This window comes from Lissotriton vulgaris, chromosome 3_1 (genome assembly GCF_964263255.1).
Source record: "Lissotriton vulgaris chromosome 3_1, aLisVul1.2, whole genome shotgun sequence".
Taxonomy (NCBI): Eukaryota; Metazoa; Chordata; class Amphibia; order Caudata; family Salamandridae; genus Lissotriton; species Lissotriton vulgaris.
This window is the reverse complement of record NC_141689.1, coordinates 1,777,318,880-1,777,342,848: the sequence shown is the minus strand read 5'-3', so window position 1 is coordinate 1,777,342,848 and position 23,969 is coordinate 1,777,318,880. Positions and strand designations below refer to the sequence as shown.

The 23,969-nt window shown below is 46.3% G+C and overlaps 1 protein-coding gene across 1 annotated transcript in view; it reads right to left on the bottom strand.

Moving 5' to 3' along the window:
- TRPC3 (transient receptor potential cation channel subfamily C member 3) overlaps positions 1-23,969 on the bottom strand; it is a 678,274-nt gene that overhangs the window by 480,582 nt on the left and 173,723 nt on the right. Inside the window, exon 3 of the mRNA XM_086962211.1 lies at positions 15,851-16,036. Within this exon, the coding sequence (XP_086818337.1) occupies positions 15,851-16,036 (186 nt within the window). The remainder of the gene's footprint in view (positions 1-15,850; positions 16,037-23,969) is intronic.

Genomic DNA, 23,969 nt, shown 5'->3' with positions numbered 1-23,969 from the left:
GGAGCACACTGCTGACCTCCCAGCACGGTTCGCCCCTTAGCATTATGGTAAATGTACTCATGGGAGGCTTCCCCAGGACTTCGGAGCAGCAACGATCATGGTCATTGTGAAACCTGTCAACCCCCCGGCGGGCTGCAAGTCCTATCGTCCCATATTGCTCATTAATCTTGAGGTGAAAATTCTGGCTAAAGTGTTAGCTACATGTCTAGCTAAGGTTATAGGATTGGTAGTACAAGCCAACCAGAACGGCTTTATGCCGTGCAAAAGCAGTAGGCATTGCCTTCATCAGCTGCATCTGGTGCTGACCCACTCTGACTAATTGTCATCTGACGCTGCCCTCCTGCTGGGTGATATAGAGTGGGCTTTTGACAAGACGCACTGGCTGTCCTACATAGAATGTGCTTTGGTCCCAGGTTCAGAAAGTGTGTGTTCATATTGTACATGTTATATGTAAATCCTTCTATTGAACTTCACAGTAAACAAAGAGAGCCCATCTGTCACTTGTGGACTTTCTTGCCACTTCAAGTTTTGTAAAACAGAATGCTTTCTTTAGATGACTAATTACGCAGCGGTGTGCGGCACTCCTTTGGTGTAAACAATAATTAATCGGTTTTTGCTGATGTTCACAGTGTCTGGGTGCCACTGGGTGGACCCCCCCCTGACCTCCGGGGGAACCGAGAAACAAGAATCAGTGTTGAATCAAACGACACTGTGCCCTTGGTGTCACTCCTATGGAGAATTGGTCTCTTTATTGTTCAGTTTGTGTCAAGACGTAATAAATCAAGATCAATGAGATTCTTCTGAAAGTTTAATCAATTGTGTTCATTCCAGATTAAATTCATCGGAATGGGATCCAAATCATAACATCTCTTCTTTAATAGCACATCTTCCCCCTCGCTCGCTGCCACTGTAAAAGGGTGCAAAGACAACCAGTGACCAAAGACCCTTTTGTGTTGCCCGGCGGTGTCGCCTCTATTGCCCACAAAATATTAACAAATGAAGAAGCAGGCGCTGGAGACTGAAAGGCAGGAAACGAGGGTTTATTCTCTCCGGAGGAGAACACATCAATTCAGACAGCAAGTATCGTCACGAGGTGCTCTAACCGCATCTCTGAGGCCTGGCCTCTTATACTCAGGTTTACTGCTTTATTACATGAAACACATATTTGTCAGTACTTTGATGTACGAAAAAGCATCCTAGGAATCCCCGCTTCAAGCCCGTTCCCACACATTTACAGTTGAAGTCCCTACCCCGGTCACAACAGGTGGTGATTATCGCGCAGCTGGACATTCCGCCGATTCACGGAATGTGTGGGATTGATCGGATCTCATGGGGTGAAGGGTGTTCGATCGACTTGAGGGTCCTTTGATAAGGGGAGGCTTCCTACTGTACGGGGTAATAAACAGTATCCGCAGGGCCAGGTGGTGGCTTGGGAACAAGGAAGACAGACGGGCACACAGGAAAGAGGGGGTTTGCATCAAAGGGCCTGAGACCTGAAAAGGAATGAAGGGAGGTGTCGCGCTGGATGGGATTCTGAGGCAGATCTGCGCTGAAGAGGGGGTTATGACCCAAGGAGAGCGAGGGGGTTGTCAGCGTGCGGGGGATGTCTGCGAGGCTAAGAAAGAGAGTGAGAGACGCGCTGGCTATCAGCGAGGGGCAGAGGGGCCCTGGTGCCTAAAATGGCTGCCGCCTACGCGCACGAATGAGCTTGAAAGGGGCAAGATGGCGCCGATGATGTTGACGTTTGCAGTCTAATCTTTAACAGTCCTCCCTTTTCAACATATCTTAGCCAATCTTGCTTACTCAATGTCAATCTTCATCAAATTCCTAACCTCTGCATCATATAGTGCTCTCATACGTTCGTTTCCAGAGTCCACAGTCTTAGGGCAAATACAATTTACGCATAATGTACACAGAGGTGGCAGACATTGAATTCCTAAGCATAAACCGCATATCACAACTACAGAAATCAGGATAATGGTGAATAGTCTCCAGCCCCAGTTCTTAACGGTGTTCCAGAACCAACCACCAAGCGACCATTCTTCTTGTTCTTGATGGACTTCTGAAGAGAGTCTATGAAGATGTTCGATGGCTTTGTACACTGAGGGTGAGTTGTCCGGTATATACGTACAGCAGCTGGACCCGATAATGCGGCATGCTCCACCACGGTCCGCAAGAACCACATCTAGGACAAGGCGGTTCTGGAGGGCCACCAAGCGGACCGCTTGAAGCTCGGCGGTGTTATTAGCAAGGATCCCAGCTGTGATGTTCATTGTTGTCTCGACTGCTTGGGTCAGATGTCGGATGGCACGGCTGTTTGCCATCGGGCCCCAGAGGGGGACAAGTCCCTTCATAGCATCGAGGAACTGTGCTCCTGTTGAGTCGGCTTGTTCAATGTCCTTGGCTCGTTTTTGTCTGTGATGATTTGCTGGTGCCACATATGTCGGAGGAAGGATGAAGGAAATGAAACAAGTGCCCCCCAGCCTTTGGGGAGCCAGGTGTATGCCTTCGTGCCGCAGACGAAATACATGTTTGGGGATGCCACAAAGGAAGGTGGGTCGGTGGAGTCCAGAGTTCTGGAAAACCGGCAAGCACTGTGGCCTACCAGCTGAGTCCCAAGCCCTTCTATGCACATGTGGCTGGTGACGTTGATAACTGACAGGGCCACAGTCAGAGTGGCAGCCGTTCGTTTTCGCAGGTAGGAGAAGGTGGTTCTGGTTGGATTATTGAACACCTGCATTTCAATTTGCTCTTTAGCAGGAATGTCCAAGTGGATTGTGTTGTTGGTGGTCTGCGGGCAGAAATGTGTCTTTGTTCTGTTCCGCCAGGCCCCGTGGTAGAAATGCGTTACGGTTTTGCTGGAGGTGGCATTGTCCTTATAGCTTTCTTGCAGAAGGATCAGCCAAGCAAGACAAGAGCCGTGAACTGAGAAAGGTGAAGGGATGAATGGTATCGAGTGTCCAGTAGCGTGGGGTAGCAACCCACAGATCCAACAGTTGGTGGCATTGGTGGCAAGGTTGTGCTGGTGAAGTAGTTGTATGAAAGAGTTATTCCAAAATTCCTTTCGCCTCTCTCTGAGTTGGGGAGAGAGCGAAATCAAATAATGCTCCTTCATGGTGGTAGGCTGAGCAGTAGTCAGGAATGTTTCGTGAGCAGGTGTATTTTCTTCGACAATCCAGAGTGTGGTCATGAGGAGAAAGCAGAAAAGGATTGTGATGAAGAGTGCAATTGTCTTGGAGCTGAGGAGTCTGTCTGCTCTTGGGTTTCTGTAGTTGGTATTTCCTGTTGCTTCCATCATCTTCCCATTTGGCGCTTCCATCATCTTCTTATCTGGCGCTTCCATCATCTTCAAGGTGCTCGGTGGTGGGCAGAACCTCAGACTTCGTTTAGCTTCTCTCCCGGTAACCCTTGGTCGTGTTTAGGTCACCGTTCTGAGATTCAACTTAGTCCGTGGTCTGCTTAACCGGAGCTCCCTCCCTTCGGCGCAGGAAATACCCTTCTCTGGATGGTACAGTAGGATCAGAGAATTTTGAGAGTTCAAGTGCTTCGGTATCAGGATAGCAGGTCAGTGACGGTCGTTCCTTGTTCAGGAGCTCTTCTTGGTTGTCGATGTTTTCTGCCGTGGCCAGGGTCAAGGAGATCTTCTTACAGTGGTGCGCATGCACCCAGTTGCGTTTTCCCTCCACTCGAAGTGCTGTTCGGGTGGTGATGAGGACTTGCCAGGGGCCCGTCCACCTGGGTTCCAGACTCTTGGCACGCTGGAAATTCCGGATCAGGACGAACTCCCCAGGTTGGATGGTGTGTCCTGGACCCCTGGAAGTGTCAGGGATGGCATGCAGCACCTGTTGATGGATAACAGACAGTGTTTTAGTCAGCTGGCATAAGTAATCAGACATTAGGATGTCCGGGACGTCATGAATGGCAGTTGGTTTCGGTGCAGACCAGACATTCATAGGTCAGCCGAATACAACCTCGTATGGTGTCAAGTGGTGTTTGGTAGGGGTGGAACGCATTGAGAGCAATGCCAGTGGGAGTGCGTCCGGCCATTTCAGTCCTGTGGTAGCCACTATTTTGGCCAATTTTAGTTTCAGTGTGGCATTATGTCGTTCAACTAGACCAGCAGATTGGGGGTGGAAGACTGCGTGGAACTTTTATTTTACACCCAACCCTTTCAAAATAAGTTGGATAACTTCGGCTACGAAGTGGGGGCCATTGTCGCTCCACAAAATTCGACAAAGGCCGTAACGGGGGAAAAACTCCTTCAACAGAACTTTTGCTGTGGCCATAGCAGTGTTGTCACGGGTTGGGTATGCTTCCACCCATTTGCTAAATGCGCATACCACAACAAGTACATATTTCAGGCCTTGACATCTGTCTAGTTGGATGTAGTCCATCTGCAGGACTTCAAACGGGTGATTTGGGACCCCAAACCCTCCCCGGGGTACTACAGTTCCTTTCCCGGGGTTGTGTTGCAGGCATATCAAGCATTGCTGAACCAGACGTTTGGCGGAGTCCGTGATTTTATCGTTGTGCCAAATCCTGGAGACAAGTTCAATCATGGGGGCTGATCCTATGTGGGCAGGGGAGTGTGCCATAGTCAGTATGGGAATCAGGTACGAGTCAGGTAGCAACCATTTGTTTGTGTCTTTTGTCCGCCAGCAGCCTTCGTCATCTTTTGATCCCACCCGTGTCCATTCTGTGAGTTCGTGTTGTGTGCTAGCCATTTGAATGTCCCTAATAGTGTCCCTAGCATCAGTCCATTTTTCTGCTTGTGACCTGGTCACGTACATATGTGTTGTCGTCCTACTTTCGGCTGTCGTTCGGGCAGTGATGTCAGCTAGTGCATTTCCTTGTCCTATAATGTCCGTCACCTTCTTGTGTGCCTGGCATTTGATGACTGCAAGCTTTTTGGGGAGAAGGACGGCTTCGATCAAGGCGGAGACTAGGTCCCCGTGCAGAATGGGGGTGCCGTGTGAGGTCAAGAATCCCCTCTCCCTCCAGAGGAGCCCAAAATGGTGAACCACCCCGAAGGCATACTGGCTGTCGGTGTAAATGTTCGTTGTGGTTCCTGCTGCTAGAATGCAGGCTCGTGTTAGGGCAATCAGTTCCGCTGCCTGGGCAGATCGTTGCGTGATGCGGGCTGTCTCGACTACAGTTCGAGCCGTGGTGACTGCATAGGCAGCTGAAGTGGTGCCATCGGGGAGTTTGATGCAGGAACCGTCCACCCACAGCTCTCCGTCAGGGTCAGGAAAAGCCGTGTCTCTGAGGTCAACCCTGCTTCTAGTCTGTTCGTCCGTAAGGGTCACGCAGTCATGCACAGGGTGCACATTGGGATCGTTTTCTGGTAAGGGTAGCAGAGTTGCCGGGTTCAGTGTGGTGCATCTCTTCAGAGTGATGTGGGGAGCGAGCAGAGTCAGTTCGTATCCAGTCAGTCGGGCACTCGTCAGGTGTTGCGTCTTGGTTTGGTTTAGGAGGGTGTCAACTGCATGGGGTACCAGTACTGTGAGGGAATTCGAGAGCACGATCCCCTCACTCTGTCGGATAGAGATCGCAGCAGCAGCTACAGCTCGAAGGCAGGCAGGCAAGGCTCTGGCTACAGGGTCAAGAGTGGCAGAGAAGTAAGCGCACGGTCGTTGCTTTGGGCCAATGGACTGGGTCAGGACAGATAAAGCTCACCCTTACCTTTCGTGAGTGTAAAGGGAGTAGGGCATCGTGTAATCGGGAGTACCTAACACAGGGGCCGAACAAAGGGCGTCTCGTAGTCGCGTGAAGGAGGTCTGACACTCAGAGGTCCAAGGGAGTGGGAAAGGGACGTCTTTAGCTAGCAGTGCAAGCAGTGGTTTTACTGTGAGGCTAAAGTTGGGTAACCACTGTCGGCAGAAGGAGGTGAGGCCAAGTAGGGAGCGAACCTGTTTCTGAGTCTTAGGGATAGGAGTTTCGAGAATGGTTTGGATCCGGTCGGGAGTGAGTTTCCTTCCGTCTTTGGACAAAAGGTGGCCTAGGTAGGTGACCTGGGGTTGGCAGAATTGCAACTTCTTCTTGGAGACCTTGTGGCCATTTTCTGCAAGGAAGTGTAGGAGTTGAATGGTGGCTGTGACAGCTAATGGAGTGGTATCGGCTGCCAAAAGGATGTCATCGACATATTGCACTAACACCACTCCATCGGGTAACTGGACTTGATCCAGTTGTCTCTTGAGGGCTTGGCTGTAGATGCTGGGGCTTTCTGTGTAGCCCTGGGGCGCTCGGCAGAACCTATATGAGCGGGCTTTGAGGGTGAAGCCGAAGAGATATCGGCTGTCTGGGTGGATGGGGATGGAAAAGAATGCGTTTTTAAGGTCAATGACAGTGAAGGTGGTGGCAGTAGAGGGAATCAAAGTCAGGATGGTGGTGATGTCTGAGACCACGGGGTACTGGGGTACCACCACCTTGTTGATCTCTCGAAGGTCAATGATAAAGCGGTATGCTTTCTCATCTCCCTCTCCTTGCTTTTTGATGATGGGCAAGATTGGGCTGTTGCAAACGTTGCTAACCACTTCCTCTACCACTCCTGCGTCTATCAGTGACTGAATGATCTTTACCAATGCCTTCTCGCCCTCGGGCGATATCCGATATTGTGGAAGTTTTGGGAGTGTTGCATCTGGTCGGACAGTAATGTGCACTGGGTCAATCATCATGCGCCCTACATCCGAATCCGTTTTGGCCCACAGATACGGAGGCAGAGTGTCAAGCAGGGATGTGTCAGCGTCGGTGATGGAAAACATGCGTCTGGGAGGGCAATGTCTAAGCAGAACGGGGTTGTCGTAAAGAAAAACTCGAACTCCGTCTTGAGAACATCTAATTGTCGCTCGGAAGTGTTTCAATAAGTCAAGTCCCATAATTGCGTCAGGGCTATTGGAGGAAAGCAAAAACGTGGTGTCAGTGGTGTTGTTTTCTAAGTCGAAGAGGATCGGGGCGGACAAAGGGTTAGTGGAGGGCGTTCCATCGAAACCTGTCGATGTTATTAGTGAGCCAGACAAGGGTGCCCTTGGAATCAGTCGTTTAGATAACGCACTACGTGTTGCGCCAGTGTCTACCAGGAATGGAGACTTTGTACCCAAGACCTTAGCAGTGACGTAAGGGCCTTGCTGGTCAACATGGAGCTCGACTGGATCCCTCCCTTGCCCTAGGCAGTCCTATGCAAAGTCGTGAACGTCATCGTAGTCAGATTGCTGGCATTGGTTCTGTCTGGGTCGGTCAAATGTGTTTGGCCTGCCTGATCTATCGTTAGTTGCGTCATTTGGGGGCCCTCGCTGCGGTCCCCTATTTCTCGGCCCACTTGCTATGTCCCTAGGATCTTTATTTCTGATGATTTCCAAAAGAACTGGGCACTGAGATTTCCAATGGCCCGTTCCTTTACAGAAAGCACACTGGTCCTCTCTAATGTCAGTACGTCCAATGTGGGGAGTCGAAGTGCGGTCCCTGGGAGGTGCAGTTTTAGGGACGTTCATCTGATGGTTTCCCCGGTATTGGTCTCGTCCTATAGTCACCCCTTGCAGTTGAGCAATCATCACCCTCTCTTTTAAGTCCTTCTTCTTTCTCTCTGTTGCTCTATCGTTTTCGTTTTTCTGATGTTCATAATATTGGGCCATCTGGAGGATAGCCGTAGGTTTGGAGGCTGCCCAGCTACTCTCGCTGGCCTGCAGTTTCTGGGAGACCTCTGGTGATAGACCCTTAACGTAATTCTGGACAAACAGATTGCGTCCGGTTGCAGTGGTCAAGTCCTGGTTGCTGTAATCGGAGAACACCGTTTCAAACCGGGAGAAGTAGTCCGATACATCCTCCTGAGGTTTCTGGCGACAGGCCGTTACTATCGACCAGTCCACTTTCTTTTCTGGGATCAGGGTTTTTAATTTCTGTACGATTTTATCCGGGAGGTCTAAAATGGCTTTCAAAGGCTTTTGTCCGGGTTCTCGTTGTTTATCTATGCCATCGAGTTGTGACCAGTTATGTCCAAACAGCTCAAGCTGGTCGACTTTCCGGATTTGCTTCCACACATCAGCTGGTAGGCATAACCCGAAAAACAAGTCGATGTCAGCCAGGGTCATAATCGTTGATCCTAGGGCTGTACCCAACTCAGTATAGAAGGCAGTGGGGTTTTTACGTAGGTCAGGCAGAGATTTCCGGAATGTCAGAATCTCTTGCCGGTCCCATGGCTGGTAGACCCAGTTGTACACTACCCTCCCTTTTGCATCTTTGTTGTTTGCATCATCGTGAGTCCCTTCACCTCGTGGAGGGACCCAGTAAGGGGCAGCCTCTCGTATCGGCATCATGGCGTTAGATTGTTCAGTCTGAGGTTCGGTCACTACAGATGCCGTAGGTTCAGTCGTCGGTTTTCGTTCAGTGAGGTGGCGGAAAACCTCAAGCGTACGCGTAAGGAGGTCCGTCACATCACACTCACCCTCATCCCCGATATCGACCTTCCGGTACAGAGTCGTTAGGCTCTGGGGACCTTTGTCTCGATATCGGTCCTCGTAGGCGTTCAAGACATGGTAACACAGTTGTACAGTAAAGTGTCGTCTGTGACTCCCTGTATACGAGTTAAACACATCTGTGATGTATTCTTCATCTTCCCTCCTTTCTACCAGTGTCCTTGCTATCTTATCAACTCCTGCTCGCTCATCTTTGCTTAGTCTGTTTGTTCTTGCAGAACCAACCCTTCGGGCCTCGGGGTCGCCTAACGTTGTTGTTTGCGTAGTATCTAATGCAAGGGGTCCGGCCGGCACAGAGGCCCTGGGGGCCGAAGCTGTGGCGCTACTCTCGCTTGTACCTGGGGGTGGTGGGTGCTGTGCTAAGGGTTGGGAAGGGGCATATGGAGGGGGCATGTAGATGATCGGAGGACCTAGCAGCAGATCATCGATGGCTCGTTGTTTCGAGGGTAATTCAGGGTAGAGCGTGGAGGATGTTCTAACCGGACACTGGCTTGACGTTTCTATTTCTAGTTTCAGTTTGGCTTCCTCTCTTTCTTTTATCTCTTCTTCTAATTTCTGAGCCGCTAGGTGGGCTGCTTTCCGCAGCTCCTTTCCCAACCTACTCTCAGTTCTCTTTTTACGTTGTTCAGTTTCTTTGCGCCACATGCCGAAACTATCAAGCATAGTGGGCGTTGTCTTGTTTTTACCAAGGGCTGTTTCTAGTGCGTTTATTTTATCATCATCGAAGGATCCTATCAGTGGCCACTGACTTTCTCGATCCTTTTTCGTATATTTATGCCACAGCTTGCTATAGGCTATAGCGATCAATCCATGCTTCATAAACATGTCCTTATTAGGGGTGCCTTCCAGCGGAGCCGGATGGTTCATCTCTAATAAGCGGTCCGGGCTAAACAGGCTACTAACCAGTGGGGAGAAGACAGGCATGACGGATCGCAATGGGGATAATAGTCAGCACTACCTATCTTATCACTGCGTGCAAAGACTAGACAGAATATTTCTATTCTACGTTGTTTGCAGGCAGTGAATACCTCAAGAACCAATATCGGGCAATCAGTGTTTGGTCAATAAATAAATAAAAAATAAAAAATGGTCAATGGGGAGAATAAGTAGGCCCGCAAAGGTCTGCGTCACCTACCCTTTCACTATCTGCAAAGAGGGGGACCTATTCTTTCCTGTTTGCAGACAGAGAATCTCCAGAAAACAATCCGTAACAGTTAATCAATGGGGAGGGGCAATTGATCAGTGGGGGAGAAAGATAGGTCCAACGGACGCGTACCTATCCTTCACTGTTTGTAAAGGGAGAGCCTGTTGTTTCTCCGTTTGCAGACAGCGAATCTCCAAATAAATTAACAAAAAGTAATACTAGTATTTTTCATCAATTATCAATCATTTCGCGATTTGTCGTGTTTACACGACCTTACCCGGACCGCATGGACAGTTTCTTGTCTTCCGAATCCAGCGCCCGATCGTCCTCTTCTCTTCGTACTCCTCGTGGCACTCCTGATGGTTCCCAGTCAGGACCGTAGATCACTCGAGAGAGGTCCGTTCGGAACCAGTGAAGTTCGGATGATCGGCTGTCAGACGAGGGTCTATCGGACAGGGTACCTTCCGATCGTTGCAGTCGTTCACTCTGTCGTCGGGACCTCTCCCACTGGATCCACGAGTCGCTGATGGGCCCCACGTTGGGCGCCAATTGTAAAAGGGTGCAAAGACAACCAGTGACCAAAGACCCTTTTGTGTTGCCCGGCGGTGTCGCCTCTATTGCCCACAAAATATTAACAAATGAAGAAGCAGGCGCTGGAGACTGAAAGGCAGGAAACGAGGGTTTATTCTCTCCGGAGGAGAACACATCAATTCAGACAGCAAGTATCGTCACAAGGTGCTCTAACCGCATCTCTGAGGCCTGGCCTCTTATACTCAGGTTTACTGCTTTATTACATGAAACACATATTTGTCAGTACTTTGATGTACGGAAAAGCATCCTAGGAATCCCCGCTTCAAGCCCGTTCCCACACATTTACAGTTGAAGTCCCTACCCCGGTCACAACAGGTGGTGATTATCGCGCAGCTGGACATTCCGCCGATTCACGGAATGTGTGGGGTTGATCGGATCTCATGGGGTGAAGGGTGTTCGATCGACTTGAGGGTCCTTTGATAAGGGGAGGCTTCCTACTGTACGGGGTAATAAACAGTATCCGCAGGGCCAGGTGGTGGCTTGGGAACAAGGAAGACAGACGGACACACAGGAAAGAGAGGGTTTGCATCAAAGGGCCTGAGACCATGAAAGGAATGAAGGGAGGTGTCGCGCTGGGAACAGGATGGGATTCTGAGGCAGATCTGCGCTGAAGAGGGGTTTATGACCCAAGGAGAGCGAGGGGGTTGTCAGCGTGCGGGGGATGCCTGCGAGGCTAAGAAAGAGAGTGAGAGACGCGCTGGCTATCAGCGAGGGGCAGAGGGGCCCTGGTGCCTAAAATGGCTGCCGCCTACGCGCGCGAATGAGCTTGAAAGGGGCAAGATGGCGCCGATGATGTTGACGTTTGCAGTCTAATCTTTAACACCACCTGTTACCCAGGTCCCCATGCGGTACTCCGCCACATAATATGCTATGGTACCCTTACTGGGCAACCCCCCTCTGCCATGGGACTTGGCTGTCGGAGAGGGAGGGCTTAGTGGGGTTTCATGCAAGGTAACACGGGGCCAGCGAGCCTACCAGGTTGCCTGGGAACAATCCTAACAGGACTCATTTGCCTGAGTCCCAAAAAAGGGTCAGTTCTAAACCCAAAACGAAATGAAGGGGACAGCTCACGAGCAACTCCAACAACAGGACAGATGGAGGAAGCTCCGTGCAAACAAAGATGAAACTTCACTCGAAGAGGCACAATGACAACCTAGGCAGGCCTCACAATGGCCCATGTAATGAGCTACCACAGAAAATTGTAGATAGTACATGTAGATTGTAGAAGTATAATCATTTATAGAGAGAATAGCATTCATGCAGAATGGCGAAGATCAGAATACATAAGTTGTGTCATGTTAAGAGCAATTTGTATAGTACTATATTGGCTTTAATATGGTCTCACAGTGCTATTGGTTAATTTGAGACGATTCACGCTGAGGCGTCTCCTTAGGTCCTTCAAAGATTGGGCTTGACGCTCGTCAGTGGTTAAAAAAGAAGACGTGATTATCTGTTTCCGGAGTGGGTGACATGATCTAGGCTTCAGAGTCTGCATCGGGATGAAGAGCAGAGATTTTGTGGTGGCTATGGTGGTTCCCCTCCTCGTGAGGTCAAGGCCCGCTTATGAGGGCTCACATGGGCATGAGCAATATAGTGTGCAGTGGCTAACCCCCAGATTCATCAAAGTGCTGTTTTGCGAGTCCTTAATAGCGATTTTTAAGGAATCGCTATTAAAGACTCGCAAAACGGGATGCATGTAGAAATCGCATTATTTTTTGTGATTTCTACTGCTTCATTATTTGCGATTCGGTAATTGCTAATCGCAAATAAGGAATGGCTTTCCCATTCATTCCTATGGGCCTAAAGACCCATAGGAATGAATAAGGAGTCATTCCTTATTTGGGATTAGCAATTACCGAATCGCAAATAAGGAAGCGATTTCAACGGTGCCAGGGTGTCCAAAGGACACCCTGTAGCACCCCTGAAATGCAAATGTACACTGGTGTTGCGCACACAAATGTCCAAATGACATGTGTGTGTGTAACATACAACTTAGAAAAAATGCACTAAAGTGCATTTTTCTAAGTTTTCTAAGTTTTCGCTATTTACCACGAAGTTACACTTCGCGGTAAATAGCGGCCCCATATTGCGAATTCGCAATTTTAAAAATGTTCATGAATAGCATTTAAGGAATCTCTAATTGAGATTCCTTAAATGCGACTTTTCGCAATTTAGCGATTTCTATAATTGCGATTTTTGCATTTGGGATGATGAATCCCAAATGCAAAAATAGCGCTCGCAAAGGGCCAGATTCTCAGAATCTGGCCTTTTGCGAGACGATTTCAGCTTGATGAATCTGGCTGTAGGTGTCCTAACAACTCCATAAGACAGCCCTCAAGTCACAATCCTGTTTACACCAGACACAGATCATCAGTGTGAGAACATTTAACAAGAGTGCAACAGATCTCGAAAGTATTACTCCTTACAAGAAAGTTAGTGGAAAAACACTGCACAAGCACCTAAGGAAGATCTGATATCATGACATTGATATTCCAGAACTTCTGCTTCCCTTGCAATACTAATGCATTCTTAAGCAGGCAATTGCATAATCACTCAGTGTCAGATGTAATTAATGTCAGCTACGACAGCAGTTAAACCCTTGGCGCTGTCAGACGCCATTCAACTCTATGCATTGACCGACAGCAGCTCTAACCTCTGATGCTCACGGCTTCTGCAGCCAGTCGCTCACGGGATACGCAACCTGAAAGTAAAACATGTGTTCTAACGATGGCCATGACTGATCTGCGGATGAGCCATGGCCACGTACGGGCTGCTAACAGAATCTAGGAGTATAATCTGTTCACTTACACTGCTAAATTTAGGATAATGATTCCATCAGGAGCAACTGCTCCAGATATTTAAGGTCTGTGACAATAAAGCGAGAAAAGATGGGTTGACGACTTATCATGGCAGACATGTTGATGTTGCCGGAAAAGAAGAAAATTGTTATAGCAACCGAGTTACCAACATTTTTTCCACTTTGGAGCACTTTTTATTTATCGAGGTATGACTAGCAGGTGTTATAGTCTACAAGCCCCAGGGGCATTGGTTATCCGTTTACAAGAAAGAAATTCCAAACTGATGTTCAATAAAAGGGAGGGACATCCCCTGATGAAATAACGGATTGCAAATACGTGCAGAGTAGTTACCTTAATACAAGAGACGCAAGACACAGAAATAGAATACTTCAGATAAATCTCATTGGCCAACCAAGCTGTTTTACCCGTTCTGAAAGCAGACCCTGTTTTAGTACATATTATATTTCTTCATGGTTTACCTTCAGTAGGTAAATTCCAGGAGACAAGAGTCCAGGAATTGCACTGCATGCAATTTAGCACTCCGTTCCAGTTTCTAAATCTTTGGACCTAAGGGTCCCATAAGATCTAGCTTTGGCAAGCATAGCTTGTTAAGATAAAACCACAGTTCTGACAACAAAATCCCACGTTGAAAGATCCCCTCTTGTTGATACTGACCCATCCATAATTGTATATTGTGCATGTTTTCTCCAATGAATGCCTCAAGGTGAGAACTTGGAAAGCCTCTTGAAGGGGGCATACCCTGCTCTGAAAACATCCTACTCTTGAAATGCAAGTTGGCAGAATCGCCAGTCTGGCCCTGGTCATGACTCTGTGCCAGAAAGCCTCTGCCGAGCCTCGCAGCAAGCGGATCCACATTGGCATTAGGCAAACCAGAGACACATCAGATGATGGACTCAAGAGTGGAGGGGAACAACATATCACAATCTACTGTTACATTACAATCCTGGGGTCACTGGAGACCTTAACCAGGTAGGCGAAGACAAGGGAAACAGCCACATCCTAGCAAAAACACAGCCGTGATAAGCAGGTTTCGCTCTTCACTGGGTTGATACTTTGGATTGAGTAACAAGGGATGGTCTACTGGGTTCACGCTGATGTCTTCCTTTCGAGCCAAACACATAAGTAAAATGGCGCCTAAACTCAGAACTAGAAAGACATCATTTGTTATCCCGAACCATAAAGGTTGAAGCATATGCACTGGGTGCCTGTGGGTGGCATACAGTATTAGAAGGTCGAAACAAAGCTACTTGCGGACACAAAATACGCGAGCTGGTCTGGAAGTGAGCATTAATGAAACATGTTCGTGTGCTCCGAGTGATGTTGTCCGTTGACGGTCACAATGCTGTTAATGAAGCGTGGTCCTTATTTTGAATATAGTAACACAGAAATAGCTACACAGAAAAGACTAGGAAGCACAGAGGCTTGCCCTTCACAATATTCAGCTTTACCTCTATTTTTTGTTAATTATATTTTGACATAATTTTAGCAAAAGTCTAATTTATTAAAATAATACCACCAGCCATCTTAATACAGTGCTGCTCTCCCAATGATGAGGCTTATACAGCCCACACATTGCTTACCATTGGTTGGCTTTACTGTCACTCTCATTTGCTTGATTCTTATTAGCTGGTTTGCATTAGCTTGCCTTCCTTTTCTTGTTCTTTCCATCCCCTGGAGCATATCCTCTTAACCATTGCTTTAATTTTCTGACTTGTATCTATCCACTGCTCACGTTTAGGAAACATTTTTTTTCTTTTTAGGGAAGCACTCCATGAGAGTGCATGTGTTTTCCAGCTCTCTCCCTCTGTGTTTCTCATGCTCCATGATGCTCTTTCCCTCTTGCGCTGGTCACTCTCTCTTTCTTGCGGGCATCTCCCCTCCCAAACTCTCCTGTGCTCAATGTTGTTCTCTCTCACATGCACTTCTCTCCTTGCCCGTCTGTTGCGCGGTTTCTCGTGTGCTACTTTCCCCCTTTTTCCTCACAGGGCTTTACTTTTATTTTATTGATACCTCAACCCTTCCCTCTGTTGTGCCCACACTCCCAATCTTATTTTAATTTATTTTTTGGGACAGCCAGGCAGGAAATTGCCGTTGACCTCTCCGCCTTAAAAAACATAACTTTCATGCACTTTAATTTACCTATCAATGTTGGATTGGAAAATAAAATAAATGTCGTCACCGTCATTTTGAGGGCATATGCGTGAGTCGAGATACATGCACTTCCTTGTTTGGTGATGCATGCATGTGCATACATCATCACATGTTCACACGTTTATGTGATGGTGATGACGATGCTGCTAGGAGTCCACATCATCACACCTTTTTTTCTTTTGACTGATGCTGCAGAGGATTGGCAAGAAATGCTTTCTGCTAATGTTGTACAGCATTGCTAAAAGGAACTGACAATACCAATAAGTCCCAAACTGTCTTTGACAATGTTTGTTTTTACCAATGTTCTCCATTGGAAATGGGTGCCACAACAAGGCTATCGTCTGACAGGTGCATGGCAGTTGCAACATATAATCATTTTCTGTACTGCCTGCAGAATCTTAAGCAGATCTGCCTTTTATTTCAAAGTACCAGAAAGTATAACCTTCGCTTACTTGACAGAAACAAACAGTAGGATCCTTACTTCGACAAGAGTGTAAATTCTTGAAACAGTTGTTTTAACTTATTCTACTCATTTCTGTGTTCGCTAAACAGCACTGTTTTAACTTTTTTTTCACTTACTATCAGTACAGGCAGTTTAAAAGCACAAATGCAAAAAAGTCAGCAGAAACAGGGAATTTTGCAGTATGCACAACTTCCACTTCCATTGCAATTCCTACCTTCTTGACTTCATATTTGATGGCCAACTTGACACGACTTAGTAAGGCCCTGTGCCTGGGGGACTCCACCGGCTCTGTGTCCACATCGCCATTGAGTATGGCGACTACTTCTTCAGAATCGCGGCAAAGGTCCAGGACGCCCACCACAAAATCCTTACACTGCATAGATAGCTTGCGGTAGTCGTTCTGAGAAAGATAATGTAGGGCACATCATCAGTAGGGACACAAACAGAGTGTTTCCTCCACTTTGTTATAATTTTATTGCATAAGATATAGGTTATCGGTATACAGAACACGTGCGCACTTAGCAACCACAGAACATGAATGTGTTCCATCACATTTGCCACGTCTACAGGATTCTCCCGTTTCTTCTGACCCGCAACCATATTGTCCCAGTCCTTCTAGTACCACTCTCCCGCATTAACTGTTGCAGTAGTTATCCAGACTTTATGGCCTAAACAATGACCCAATCTGCACAAAGCACTAAACTGTGCCTCATGCCTCAATTTTAAATAAAACAATTGGAGGACATCATGTTTGCCCAAAATGCTGATGGTCATGTAGCGGGTACATATTAAAACAGCGTCCGTGGTACCCAAGATCCAGCAAGGCTTTGCTACAGACTACCCAGCGGAGCTCCTGCTTCTTTTCTTAGCTGATCAGATACCTGGGCTTGCTACAGACTACCCAGTGGAGCTGCTGCTTCTTTTCTTAGCTGATCAGATACCTGAAGCTAGCCCCAGGCAGTGCCTTTCTGCCTGGACCTCTTCTTTTCAACAGTAAGTATGGACATCTTTGACGCCACTCACGTCACATTTGGTCCACAGATTTGGCTGGAAGGGGATGGAAGGGAATATTTATTTATTTATTTATTTATTTATGCAATTTTATATAGCGCGGACTTTACCCGAAGGTGTCAGAGCGCTTCACAATAGGAACAGAAAAGATACAAACTGAGAACGTTACACGAGCAACAGATTGCAGAGGCATTCGTTATGTTACATACGGTAAAGTGATAATTGTGAGCAACCAAGAATACATGAGGTAGTAAAAATTGTGAGAAACCAAAAATACATGAGGTAGACAAGGTAATTGTGACACTTGTGAGCAAACAAAATACATGAGGTAGTAAAAATGTGGGCTACCAAAAATACATGAGGTAGTAAAAAGTGCTCAGGAGGGGAAAGTGACAAGTGTGCAGGCTACAAGAGAAAATAGAGTATAATTTGTGGTATAATAGAGCTGGGCTTCTCTTTTAGAGGATGTGAAAGAAAATGAGAGAGTTCTTCCCTAGCTGTCTTTATACACAGGATATCTGAAACACACCTCTGCAGAAGATTTGAAGAGGACGAGAGTCGGGGATGTTGTTGCACCTCAAAAGGAGCAATGTATCCACACCATTCATTCACACGACTCAGACTCACGTCAAAGGAGTTTAGGACTCTTCTGCGCCTACCACCAAATCACATCTGTATCTGGAAACATCATGCCTACTCAACAGCTTGCAGCCATCCACACACTGTAGTTCAAAATCGACTGTCTCCATACAGTAAAGTACAGCACATCCAATCTGGGCTCACTTTGGCTGATACATGCAACAGTCATGTCTTCTCCATCCATGTTCCACAAAACAGAGAGGAGGGCCTGTTTATAGGAAATGGCACACCATCTTAAAGAGGAGAGGCAGTAGCCAATTCCCACTGACAACAACAGCTAAAGTCTGTTTCTTCTGCCACATTCATTTATTGTCAGCACTGCCAGTTCATCTCAGCCTGATAAGAGGGCAGTAGTCGCTCTCAGAAAAGGAGGGGTCCACTTGTGCAACTCCAGCCATGCCGGGTCTGTTCTACTCTAAGGGCCAGTGCTTAGGTGCACCTGTACCTTGGGGGACATGGAATGCCAATTGATCCCCCTGGCTACCTAGTTTAAAGCCTAAGGCGTGTGTTTTCTTGTTGTCTTTGGAGAGCAGGAAATAAACTAAGGTACCTGATCCCGTACAGAGTCAGAGGCAATCAGTAGCCTGTAAATGGTGGCCCTGTTTCGAGACCCAGGGCTTGTTGGAGACGTCAGTTTCTCTGCCCAGGAATGTTCTTTACAACTGGCCTCATTGGTTCTCTCTACCTGCATGGGAGGTTATTTACATTGGCCTCCGTTGGTTCTCTGTATATGTCATGGTAAATGTAAATGTAAATGTGTTTGTATTTATATAGCGCCTTCTACCCAGAGGTCTCGTAGCGCTGTATTCATACCGCTGTGGAACCCTTCCTGGCTTTCCTGTGAGATGTCCACTCCTGGGCACCCCCAAGGAGAAGCCAGGCATCCAAGCGCTACTGAGGTCGTACTGCATTGTCCCAGGGGATGATAAGTACCGATAAGATCGCTTTGGTCATGTGTGGTTTCAGAATGTGTGTGTGTGTGAGAGGCTGTGTGTGTACGTGTGTTTACAAGCCTGTCTGCCAAACTACGCTTCTCTGTATGTCTGCCTGCGCACAAATGTCCGTATTGGTATGCATGTTTGAGTGTATGACCTTATGATTGCAGTATTGGAAATAAAGGGGCATTGACAACAATGGCAATGGATGGCAATTGATGACTGGAATTGTTGGGCAGCGCACAGTAATAATAAGCGTAGCATACTTGTACTGGTCTTAAAGTGGCTTTAACTGGCATATGACTATAATGCTTGGCCTTTAACGCACGGCTGTACTGGGCATGTCATATCATTACTGGGCATATACTATGAAATTATTGAGCATATCGTGAAATGTATTGGCATGCAACAGAATTGCTTCCCTGTCCAAGATGAAGTGCTGGTTGTACATGGATTTATTAAGTGTGATTATGATGTACTCAATTTTAAGTACTTTGCCAACACCACATGCCTGAATGAGCCTTGGGCCACTCTGCCTAGCTACCCTGAGGGTCAAGTGCTAATGGGGTGCACTCGTGCTCAGTATTTGGTCCAATAGTAAGGTGGCTCTGGGCAGCACAGGTAAAAGGCCAAATTATCATAACTGAAGCTGAGTGACACCTGCTTGCCCTTTGACCTATCAACCAGTTCCTGCATCCATTCATCTATTTTTGCACCTCATTAGTCCAATTAATTCACTGTCATTGTCATGGTCACCCATTTTTGGTGTGTAGCATGCATGATGAATTTTTAAATCCTGATTGCCCGTGTACAGGCTCACTGTAATCCTTGGTTACTTATATGCCCTACCTTCTAGAATGAAGGCTACATATCACATACATGCCTGTGCAGCCATGAGCTACTGCCTATGATGGCACCAACTATAGGAATATGAGGGTGAACTATCACCATTCCAATAACAGTGAGTGATTAAAAAAACTACTGGTGACAGTGCTACAAAGTGTAGAAGCATGGCTACGGTCTGTTTGCTATTCTCACCGCACCATGCTTGAAAAATGGAATTAACTTCCCACAAATGCTGAAATCCTACTTTTTGGCCAAAAAACAATCATGTTGTTGAGGTGGGTGACTACCCACCTAAAGGAATTATCACAACCCTTGTCAGGGTGCATCTTCAAAGTCACTCTGTTAAACAGAGCTCAATCCCCTGGTAGCTATGGCACAGAGAAGACAGGCTTAATTTAGGGCATTGTGTAAAGTATTTAGGCAGTACCAAAACATGAATAAATCAAAATGCAAAACAATACAAGTTCGAAACAGAATTAGAAAAACAGAGTACAATATAGCAAACAAAATTACACCACAATGACAAAAATCCAATAAGCTGAACCAAAGACTATGCATTTTTAAAGTTTCAAATAGAATAACATCAAAATAAGCACAAACCTCGAATGATAATCAATCGTTGTGTTAGATCGGGACCTAGATACAATTTGAGGATGACCGCAGTGGAGTGCAGTTTCGGTCGGATACACTTAGTAGGTTCATCCTGGTCAAAGATTTTACCTTCTGACTTACAGCCTGATTCATCAACGGGCCGTTTTGCGAGCCCCTAATAGCAAATCATAGCGATTCGCTATTAAGGACTCGCAAAACGGTAATCATGTAGGAATCTCGTAATAAAATGCGATTCCTACATATTCCTTATTTGCGATTAGCAAATTGCTAATCGCAAATAAGGAATAACTCGCCATTCATTCCTATGGGCCAAAAGGCCCATAGGAATGAATGGGGAGTATTCCTTATTTGCGATTAGCAATTAGCTAATCGCAAATAAGATTGCGATTTGAAGGGTGCCAGGGGTGTCCACAGGACACCCTGTAGCACCCCTCAAATGAAATTTCACACAGGTGTTGCACACACACATGTCCAAAGGACATGTGTGTGCGCAACATGCAACTTAGAAAAATGCTTTTAAAAGCATTTTTCTAAGTTTTTGCTATTTACCGAAAGGTCTGACCTCTTGGGAAATAGCGGCCCGAAATTGCGAATTAGCAATTTAAAAATGGTTGATGAATTGCATTTAAGGAATCTCAAATAGAGATTCCTTAAATGTAATTCCTCGCAATTTAGCGAATTAGCAATTACCGATTTTTGCATTTGGGATGATGAATCCCAAATGCAAAAATAGCGCTCGCAAAGGGCCAGATTCTCAGAATCTGACCCTTTGCGAGCCGATTTCAGCTTGATGAATCAGGCTGTTAGTCATTTAAGTCCCAATTCACCACACAAATACACTTCTTCTAAAGCCTCCCAGGACCTTTGGGGAGGCTCTTAGATAATTAGTCAGAAGCCAACAGCAGGGTCAAGTCCATATCCAATTGCCGTTGGTCAACAGGACAGTTGTAAGAAAGGCCTCTTGTAGCTTATTGTAGCCCTGTATCTTGAACAGAAGGTCAGAATTATGAGCCTTGGAGCCCACTTCTGTCCTAGGTGCGAGATGGAGCAGGTCCAATCCTTAAGGGCTGCACTCAGGTCAGAGATAGCAGGCCCGGTCCTCTTCTGTTCTTCCTTAAGTCAAGCAGTGTTCTAAAGTGGGTGCCTGGAGATGTCACATTTATGCCTGGTATGAATGTGTGGATGGACTGACTCCTAGGCACACCCTATCCAATGGGGTAAAGGTTCCTGAGGCCAACTCTACTCACTTAGGCCATTTTCGATGGTGAAAGTCTTTTGCCATACTCAACTTGGGCTCTGAGGGTTTGGGGTTGTGTGTGGGGAGTATGCTCTGGTAATCCCACTGTCCCTCCACATTCAACACTAAATACCAGCTTGAGGCAGCCACTGAATGCATCCCCAATAAACCTAGAGACATACGCCAGGTATGAAAAAAGCAAGGTTTTCCAACAACCAGACAGTGGATACCCAAGAATTGCCTTGGCATATTGTTTCCTTCCTTTCAAGTGTACCCGAAGTGTTATGTGTGAGCCCAGCTGACCTGTCAAGCTGGATTTGACACACAAGCAGGTTTTGACAGTGTAATGTGAAAAATGATGCTCACCATCCCCATGCTTCTGCTGGGTTCAAAGGTTTTTATACTACTACAGTCAGGCTAAACGGGACAGGCTTGAAGCCATGCTTGTGCTTCCACTGTAGTGGGTGGCGCAATAGATACTGCAGTCTACTTGTGGCATTTATGTTACAGGCCCTAGGTGCACTTTGTACCACATACTAAGGACTTATAGATAAGTTAAAAATGCCAATTAGAAGTATGCCAATTCAACTATATTTAAAGGGGGACAGAGGCTCTCAACTACTGGATAGCATGGGTAAAGTGCACAGAGTTCCAAAGGCAGCAAATGTATAGGGTCCAGCAAAAGATGAAAAATATGCAGTGACCTTGCAAAAAAAGTGGATTTCCTACAGTCCAGTGGTTGATATCATGCTGGCATTTGAGGTAGAGGGGTACCTAGTGCTCCATTGTTATCAGATATGTATTTATACATTTAGAATGTATGCCAGCTAGAACATCTTAAAAGATAGAGTAGGAGAGTCTGATCTGTAGTTACGGATCTCTTGCTTCAGTCTTATACATTGTGATGCATCATCAGTTTCAAATTTTCCCACAGCAACAGTTGTGATGTAATTTGATTTTGCGGGTCAATTTAAATCAGGCAGTCTTGATTTGTTCTGGTTCCCAATCCATAGAAGGGCAGACACACACACACATTCTGACAGTGAGTAAGATAGGTGTCAAAATTGTATAAATTGCAGTACTGTAACATTTGTATTAATTCTTAACCTCATCGCTGCTAGCCATATTCCCCTCCGGCGCTAGAGTATAATGATACTGGGTGTGGTCATGACGGAACGGTTCCGTCATCAGCACAGCTCCACTGTGCCTCATGACGGAACCGTTCCGCCATGAGCATCGAAGGGGTTAAAATTTCAATGATTTAAATTTGTTGTGTTTCCATGTGGACATAATTTTATCTCGACTGAATACGGATTTTGTCACATTGGTTTAAGCGCATGGTAGGTTCCACGTACTATGGTAATACATTTTAATAAAGTGTATGGAAACTTGTGCCATGTGGATAGGCAGAAAATTGTAATTGATCTGATCCACCTGGACCTATGTTGGACGTTCCTGATTTAGGTTCCCAGTTACAAGCTGCACTGTTTTGGGTTGAGGGGTACCTCGGCACTCATAACAGAATAGCCCTCTATACAATAGAAGGCCACCATCTTCAGTGGCATGGCACATGCGGTGACACCCCGTCAGTACAATGCAGTAATCAGTTACTTGAGTCGATGATAAATGTGGATGGGGTTGAGGCAGGGGATGTGGGGAGGTGATTAGGGAGGATGAGAGAGGGAGAAGAGGAAGTTGCTTGGCAAGGTGGAGCATTACATACTCTTCCTGCAAATGTTTTGGAAGGGGATGTGGTGGGTGCCAGGAAACAGGGCTGAGCTGCACTGCAGCTTATTCCGAATACAATTTGGCCAGTTGCTTTTCCTAGCCAGTAAAATCAGGCCCACAGGTACTGCACCCGGTAAATAAGGGCGAGGGAAACCTAGCCCACTAATGATTAAGTGAAAGGGAACTCCACATGAAAAATCCTCTCTGTTCATCTTGAAAAAGGGACCTTAGTAAAATCAATCACCAAATTAATTTCACTAAGTGTTTTCTGTAACTTATAGTTAGGTTCTGGCTCCAAATACACCACAATTAAATGAAGGGTTAATATTAAAAGATTTACTGAATCGAAGTAGTAGCTTCTTGGGTACACACCGTTTTTTGTGACTTAGAAGTAGCTATATTATGTACATTTACTTGACTTATAAAATGTCCTTTTTTTGGGTACTGTTTCCAACATCATTTTCAGGATAGTAACAGATAAACACCCATCTGAATTCTTTAACTTTCAAGCGAGTTCAATCGAAACAAAATCTTTTGGTAGGAACGTTTGGAAGACTATGGAAGGATACCAGGACCTGAAAATACTATTAAGGCCTACCTTGGACCCTCATATTCACGTATTTGACTGTATCCTCAACTGAAGGCCATGCTGCCTGTTCAGCCCTCTTGTGTTTTGTATGAAGAGAAATCTCGTTGATCACATTGATAATACAAGCATGCCAGGGAATGATGGCAACAATGAAGTCCCATGCAGACCTCAAGAGAGCAGACACCTGGTGATACTAATTGTGACATAGGAGGCACATGTAGAGGACAGGTATATATAAAATATAACCAAGACTAAGACATAACTCCTGTCCTTTGAGAAATGTGTACCCAGTGAATTCAGTTTAGCAACTGGTCTTTTGCATGACATTTACGTGGATTTCTGAACTATCGGAGGATGAGAATTAGAATAATATGGACGATCTTACACAGTCATTTCCTCACCCATTACGTTTGATGGCTAGTAGAGAACTTAAGCACGTGGCTTAAAGGAGATGGTCAAGGAAATGGTGCAGTCACAGTAAGAACCCTCAAAGTTGAGACATGGCTTTGAGAGATTCAGCAGTAGAGGCAAAAATAAAATTTGAGGGTTAGCTGTTACTACGCTTCTCCTATATTAATAAGGAGTCCGTGAAAAAATGGTGGGAGCTCTGTGATACTTGGAAGGCTCTATTGACTAACCAAGACAGCCATTGTGTGGTGCCCAAACAGACTGCACTTTCTATAGAATGGCAGCTTGTATATGTCCTCGCTGAAAGATGCAGGCCACGATTTTCTTG